The sequence below is a fragment of the Euphorbia lathyris genome, chromosome 1 (genome assembly GCF_963576675.1).
Source record: "Euphorbia lathyris chromosome 1, ddEupLath1.1, whole genome shotgun sequence".
In the NCBI taxonomy this organism is placed as follows: Eukaryota; Viridiplantae; Streptophyta; class Magnoliopsida; order Malpighiales; family Euphorbiaceae; genus Euphorbia; species Euphorbia lathyris.
This window is the reverse complement of record NC_088910.1, coordinates 8,407,724-8,415,428: the sequence shown is the minus strand read 5'-3', so window position 1 is coordinate 8,415,428 and position 7,705 is coordinate 8,407,724. Positions and strand designations below refer to the sequence as shown.

General features: G+C 32.1%; 1 protein-coding gene across 1 annotated transcript; it reads right to left on the bottom strand.

The window, feature by feature from the left end:
* Positions 1–831: 831 nt before the first annotated feature.
* Positions 832–4,606, bottom strand: LOC136221124 (probable inactive 2-oxoglutarate-dependent dioxygenase AOP2). The gene is made up of 2 exons (XM_066008872.1): positions 4,137–4,606; positions 832–1,703 (listed from the first exon to the last, which is right to left on the bottom strand). The coding sequence occupies exons 1-2, from the start codon at positions 4,517–4,519 to the stop codon at positions 1,115–1,117; spliced, it is 972 nt and encodes a 323-aa protein (XP_065864944.1). The 5' UTR covers positions 4,520–4,606; the 3' UTR covers positions 832–1,114.
* Positions 4,607–7,705: the final 3,099 nt, after the last annotated feature.

The following is a 7,705-nucleotide window of genomic DNA, read 5'->3' as shown; positions in this document are numbered from 1 at the left end:
AAGAGACATAAGATCTAGACAATCACTAACAATTAAACCCGAATAAGAAAGATCACATCTTTTATTCTTCAAACCTCGGTAGATCTCGAAAAGCCGAATCCATCCCCATAATCAAACCCCGACAAATACATACACTTGCTTATCCGAATCAATAGACAGACTTTCAGCACTCGAATAACAAAAGTTCAAGAAATCCATAATATCAAACTCTTTAAACACCCTCGGATGATCTTCATCAATAAGTTCTTCTTCCGGCTTGATAATCGTACCATCTAGTGGAAACAAGAACGAAGCAAGAGAATATCGATCTTTCTCGCCTTTCATTATAACCTTATGTTTCACGGAAGCCATTGAATCCATTCACCATCGATCTTTGTTTCGATTTCTAGACCCGAACTTCCATCTTCACCTAGAATTGTGCACAATGGTTTATGCGTTGTTATAATTAAAGACACACGATTTAATGATGTTTATGGCGACCATTTGAAAAACATAGGTAAACATTTAGGGACACCGAGAAATGTTGTTAAATCTTAAATCTTAGCGTCGTAATAGACCATTTTTTGTAGAGAGATTTAGAGATCGAGAGTCCAGATTCTAACTTAGTGTCATTTATTGTCGAAATTTTCAACTCATGGCAGCGTGAACTTATGTTGTACACGTTTTGAGGCAAAAATCGGTTAACTACTTGAACTTGGCGTAAGGAACCGATTAGTCCCTTAAAATTTGAAGATATCTTATTACCCTGCTGAACTTACTGAAAGGTACCTAATAGCGTTTAAACTTATCTAAAGTGATCTATTGATACCTGAATTTGGTGAAAGTGATACGTGCTTAAACATGCCCTAATCTCCTCTTACGCGCTTAAACATCAAAATGTCTATAATACAAGAATATGTGAAAATCCAAAATCCAAAATCCGAAGCATACAAAAAACAAGTAGACCCGAATAAGCTTATTTGTTTATCTTTCACCTAAACCAACATTACAACACAATTAAAAGAGACATAAGATCTAAACAATCACTAAAAATTAAACCCGAATAAGGAAGATCACATCTTTTATTCTTCTTCAAACCTTGGTAGATCTCGAAAAGCCGAATCCATCCCCAGAATCAAACCCCAGCAAATACGTAGACTTGTTTATCCGAATCAATAGACGGACTTTCAGCACTCGAATAACAAAAGTTCAAGAAATCCATAATATCAAACTCTTTAAACACCCTCGGATGATCTTCATCAATAAGTTCTTCTTCCGGCTTAATAATCGTACCATCCAATGGAAACAAGAACGAAGCAAGAGAATATCGATCTTTCTCGCCTTTCATTATAACCTTATGTTTCACAGAATGTAATCTTCTATTACTCCACACCATTAAAGGATCCCCAACAATGAAAATGTAAGAATTAGGAACTGACGGAAGCCATTGAATCCATTCACCGTCGATCTTTGTTTCGATTTCTAGACCCGAACTTCCATCTTCGCCTAGAATTGTGCAGAGTGGTTTATCTGTATGTGCGTAGGCTCCGAGGATGTTTTCTCCCGGCGGAGATGGTTTGTATTTCAGTGTACGGAGAAGTGTTTTTGTTGCCATTGTTGCCATTGTCTCTGAGTTTTTTCCAAGGCCATAACTGTCGACAATTAGGTTCCTGATTGTTTGGTGTAGATCATTCAATTGCTTCACCAAAGTGCTATATATTTTGCTGAGAAAAAGATATAGATTGTAAGTTCATAGCATTAGTACTTCAGATGAAATTTATGCTGAGAGATAATAGAAATGATTGTTGAAATTTTATCTATTAATTACTTAAAGCTTATAGATTGAATGAGAAATTGTACCAGATACTAGTAGACCAATAGGCAGCGGCCAATACATGATTGGTCAGTTGGGGGGCGATTTATACAGGTGTGTGCGTAATTTTTTTTTATGTTAGATCGAACCTGTTCAAATTTTTTTCGTATATATACATGTTATAATCTAAGTGGTCAAGAACTAATTTTTAAGCACCAATCTAAAACTTTTAAAAAAAATGGATTTAGAGAGACCTAACGGACTAAATTTTTTTTAGAAACTTGGATTTAGGAGGCCTAACACCCAAAAATATTTAGAAATTTGGATTTAGGGAAGGGTAATAGACCAAAAATATTAGAAATTTGGATTTAGGGAAAAAGGCCTTACACGTGCTAATTCAGCACTCTATTAATATTTGTTGAAAAAAAGAGGAGGGAGATGGAACCACCCCTGATCACAGTGGTTCCGGTGGCTAGAGGGTCCTAGCCCCTAAGCCCCTCAGTATACGCTCCTGCCAATAGCTATGTTGGCGTACCACGTCATCTATGTATGAGATTCATAACTTGGTGTCGTGTCACGTATTAACTAATAAAATATTAATATTGTGTAAGTAATTAATTAATCAAGGATTTTTTAGTTAGTTTTTTTAATAGTTTTAGACAGTAGAATATAAACTCTATAATCTAAAATATATAGCGTGACATCAAATTATAGCTCCAATGCACGAATGGCATGGTGTTCGGAGCGTATTACTCCTCACATTTTAAAAGTTTCAAATGATTCCATATTCTTGTCCAATTTCATTTTCTTAATAGAATTTGTTGAATGTAGTAAATGGGAGACAACCTCCGCCATGTGTCAAAAGAAGATACTAAATAAACAAAAAAAAAATATGAACTTTTGAAAGTTCACGGGGCAGATGAAGTTTTTGGGTTATTGAATCTAATTAAACAAAAAAAATTAGTGGATTATTAAATGTAATTGGACAAGAATAGGGAATTTGGAGCTTTTGAAAGTTTAGGGGCAGTTGAAATTTTAGGCCAATTATAGGGGCCACAAATGCATTAAGCCCTTGTTAGTTTATAGCTCCTATCATGGTACGAGAGTCTCTTAAACCTAGAGATCGGAAGTTCAAATCCTAGAGAATCATTTATTGTTGAAATTTTCAACTCATGACGGAATGGAACTATATTGTACATATTTCAAGGAACTGATTAGTCCTTTGAACATATTTCATTATTCTTAAACTTACTTATAATGATTTATTAATTCATGAATTTTCTTGAAGTAACCTATTCGTCCCTATGTTTAATTAAATTGATAGGCGCTAAACTTGTTGAAATCTCCTCTTACGCTACCACTAGTATTAGGTTGTTAATCATGTCACAATAAGTAAGTTCGTGAGACTAACATGACATCTCTAAAATTCAGGAGTTTAATATAACTTTAGCCCCTTATACTTCCAAAAAGGTCAAATATCCCTTATACTTTGAAACAGTTCTATTTCCCCATCGAACTTCGTTAAAGTGATACACTAACTCTCTAAAAAGTATCTATTAGGCCCCTAATTTTTTTAAAAATGATCTATTAACTTCCAAACTTAGCTAGATATCGTTTTTTACCCGATTCAATACTACACAGCCACGTTGAAATTAACACAAGCAACACAGAAATCAAAGAAAATAACTACGAATCAAGGAACCGATTAACCTCTTGAACTTGGCTCAAGAAATTAATTAGTCCCGTGAACATCGAACATGTTTTATTAACCCTTGAATTTATTTAAAATAATTTATTAATCTCCTGAATTTTTCAAAAATGATCAATCGATCCCTAAACTTTTTTTAAATCAACCGATCCCTAAACTTAATTTAAGTAATATGCACTTAAACTTGCTAACACAGTATTACTTGTCAGATTAAGTAAGTCAGAAGACTAATATGACATTTTTAAAATTCAGGGCTTAATCCATCTTTAGCCCCATATACTTATCCAAAAACTTCAACTCCCTTACACTTTGAAAAAGTTCTATTTACCTCTCGAACTTGCGTAAAATGACCAATTAACTCTCTAAAAAAATACTTCTAACCCCTTGAATTTTTTTAAAGTGATCTATTAGCCCCTAAGGTTAAATATCAGAGTCTTTTACCAGATTCAATACTACTAATGTATTCAGCAACCTGAATAATCAAATGAATTTGATTATTTACCATTGATTTAGGCTTTTGGATCAACAGTTTCATAGTTCAAGATCCAGGTGAAAACTACTATATTCAGCCATACTGAAAGAATCAAGAACATAAATCAAAGAAAAGAACAAAGAATCAAGGAAAAGAAACCAAACCAGAAGTGATCTTGAGCAGCAACATCATCATCACCATACATCAATTTCGCAAACCCTTGAATAGAATCAAAATTAGAAGCATCTTCAATCCCAAAACTTTCAAGCAAAGGAAGAACTGGATTTGGGGGAGAATAAGCCATATAAACCTTTGGATTTGTGTTCTTCTTTTTAATCTCTAATGGAAGCTCAAAAAGACCCTTTGTCAATGAGAAAAATTCCTCTCTTAATTCACTTAAAATCTGATCATAAATCACCTCAAAACAGCCATAATCTTCACATGATTCTCTCACTCTTTTGCTTACTTCATTCCATTCTTCACTTCCTCTTTCAATCTCCTTTGTTAGGTCAATTATTGGGACCTTTTTCTGTGATTCTGAACCCATTTTTTGGTGATGGTTTGTCAATTCTGGAAGTTAAATAAAGTGGTGCTTTTAATGGGTTATGGAGAGGTCTTCATTTATATATTGAATTATGTGATATAAAATATTCCTAACTAGCTACTTGTGATAATATATATATAAAAAGGCTTAATACATACATTTGCCGCTGTCCAAAAAAATTTGATTGGCACCCTGAACTTTCAAAATGTCCCGATAACCTTTTGAACTTACATAAAACATTCAGTTAGTCCCTTAAACTTGCGTAAAATGTAATCAATTAATCACTCGGTTACAAAAAAAAGTAAGTTAAAAGTGGAATATGTATTGCACACGTCTTAAAATGTAATAGATTAAAAAAGGAATTCTTACTTACTCAACTATAAAACTTGTCTTCTCTAATATTAGAACTGCATATCCCGATCTTGATCGTTTTACTTTTTTTTAAGACAAATATAATACATATTCCGCATTTAACTTGCTTTTTTACAACCAAGAGATCAATTGATTATATTTTACGTAAGTTTAGGAGGTTAACTGAACATTTTATGCAAGTTTAGAGGGTTATCGAGACACTTTAAAAGTTCAGGGACCAATCAAGCTTTTTGGACAAGTTCAGGGAGCAAATGATGTATTAAGCCTATAAAAAACATAAAACCCATTTCAGCTCTCCCAACTAGGGATGTCAACAGGTACTGTACCCGTGTGTACCTAACACTACCCAACTCTAATAGAATTACATATACTCTATATAAAATGGTATGGAACAGGTATGAGATCAAAATCATTATCCATGACGGGTATGAGAATGCCCCATGGGTACGAGATACCCATTACCCGTCATAAATCCTTTATCTTTAAAAATATTATCGTTTTTTAGATGTAAGACGTAAGATTCAAACCTTAACCTTTTGTTCTTCAACCATTGAGAAATACCATCATGTTACTTTATTCTTATTGATTAAAGTTTAATTTGTTCAATTTTTAGATGAGTGATTTATTGATGATTTATTAATTTTATACTTTGTTAAATTTATAATATTTTTTATTTTATGTATTGATTCTTAACGGGTAAGGGTACCCGTGAATTAAAAAGTATACCCGTTAGGGTAATGAGACGGGTACAAGTAACTAAAAAAACGGGTAAGGGTTTGAGATTGACACTATCCACAGGTACCCTGCCCGTTGTCATCCCTACTTCCAACTGAAGATTCAAAGTCAATTAGAAACTTAAACTATCAAAATCATCTTGAACTGAGTAAAATCATCAATTGAGTACCCATCGAAAATCATTCGTTTGAAAAGTTCCAGACTCTTTTTTCTTCAAACTCATTTTGAGCCAACACAAAGATCATTATAGTCCATGTCAAATAGTCACAGTTTCTGATTTTAGGATAGAATAAGAACTCAATTGATGATTTTTACTTAACTCATGGACCTAATTTGATAGTTTAAAGTTCTAACTAACTCTAGATTTTTAGTTTAAGGATCAAATGAGTATTATACCTACAACAACATCTATGACCACTTAACGTTACTCATTTTCACATTATGACTATAAACTTCAAACCATGGTATAAAAACCACTCAATTTTACACTTTCTAACATTATGACTATTAAATTTCAATCAACGTCTCAAAATGATCGTTGACGGTCTTATTATAAAAAATTCCAAGAATTGCTCTATTTTAAGAAACTTTAATTTTTCAAAATTTTTGTTTTGAGGTCATTTAAGTTTTGTTTGGTTAGAAAGGAGAAAATGAATTTTTAAAGAGAGAAAGCTCCACAAATTATGATTTTTAAAAATAAAAAATAAAATTTCATAAACAACTTTAATTCTTAAATATTTTTATTTTAAGATTGTTAACGATTATTTTAAAATATTAATTAATGTTTAACAGTCATAATATTAAAAGTTACGTTTTAAAGTTAAATAACTATACCGTGAAAATAAGTTAAGTTCAGAGAATAGCGAGTTTCACCGCAGAAGAATGTCGGATCATTTTTCTTTGGGTTAAGGTGCAAAAATACCCCTAATGTTTTGGGACAGGAGCAATTTTACCCCTAATGTTGGAAGTCAAGAGCAATTTTACCCCTAACGTTGATAAATTTGGTCAATTTGAGAAATAATTCATCAAACTGTTTCCTCGGTCATGAATCTTGTCATCTATACTTCACACATGCGTTATTTTATCAGTAACAAATCACAAACATATGTTGGGATGTGAAAAAATAAGAAAAAAATATTAAAAATGTACTGTCTTTTGTACGAATTAGACAAAAAAAATCAAAAAAATCACCGAATTTATAAATATTAATCTCTAATTTTATTATTAAATTACAAAAAACATTATATCCTTTTATAGAACAAATTGATATGCAATTGGTGCAAAATAAAGAAAAAAAAGACTGTATTTTATAATAGTGTCTGAAATTGATCCAATTTATCAACGTTAGGGGTAAAATTGCTCTTGACTACAAACATTAGAGATAAAATTGTACCATTTTAGACGTTAGAAGTAAAATTGATCCTAACCCAAAACGTTAAGAGTATTTTCCCATCTTAACCTTTTTGTTTTGATGTGGGTTTAATTTACCTAAAAAATACATAAATATTACTGGTTATTTTTATAGTCATATAACTAATTGTGATGATTGGAATCAGCCAATTGAGCAGTCAAAATTCATCAGCTCAGCCTGCCGACATTTTTTTTTATAAAATATATGTTTATATGAAGCCAATCTCGATCTTACCGAACATGTACAAAACCCAATAACCTATAATGACACCATGTGTTCTATTAAAATAATCACACTAATAATAAGTGGGCTTAAAGTATAATTTGGTAGATCGGATTTATATATTATAATTCTTTTTTTTTATTTATTTATTGTTGTCCATTCATCTATTATTTTGTGACATCGATGTTTATTTTGGTGAGCACAAATTCCTACCCTAACTTTAGGAATTGACCGAACTACTCTTTGCCCAAAAATTAAAAAAAACCAAAACCTCTTAAATACCCTATACACTTTTCGATCAAATCTGAACTCGTTTGTGAACCAAATCATGGATCGTGAAAGAGTCTGTAAAGGGAAAGACAAAATGGTAAGATTTACGGTTTTATTTCGTTGATTTTCGCTCTGTTTTATGATCTGTGGGGTGTTTAAAAAATTTGCCGGAGTCGCAA

Coding starts and splice junctions, on each gene's coding strand:
- LOC136221124 (XM_066008872.1), bottom strand. CDS start 4,519: ATGGGTTCAGAATCACAGAAAAAGGTCCCAATAATTGACCTAACAAAG. Junction 1,704..4,136: donor GCTGCTCAAGATCACTTCTG/GTTTGGTTTCTT, acceptor TCTTTTTCTCAG/CAAAATATATAGCACTTTGG.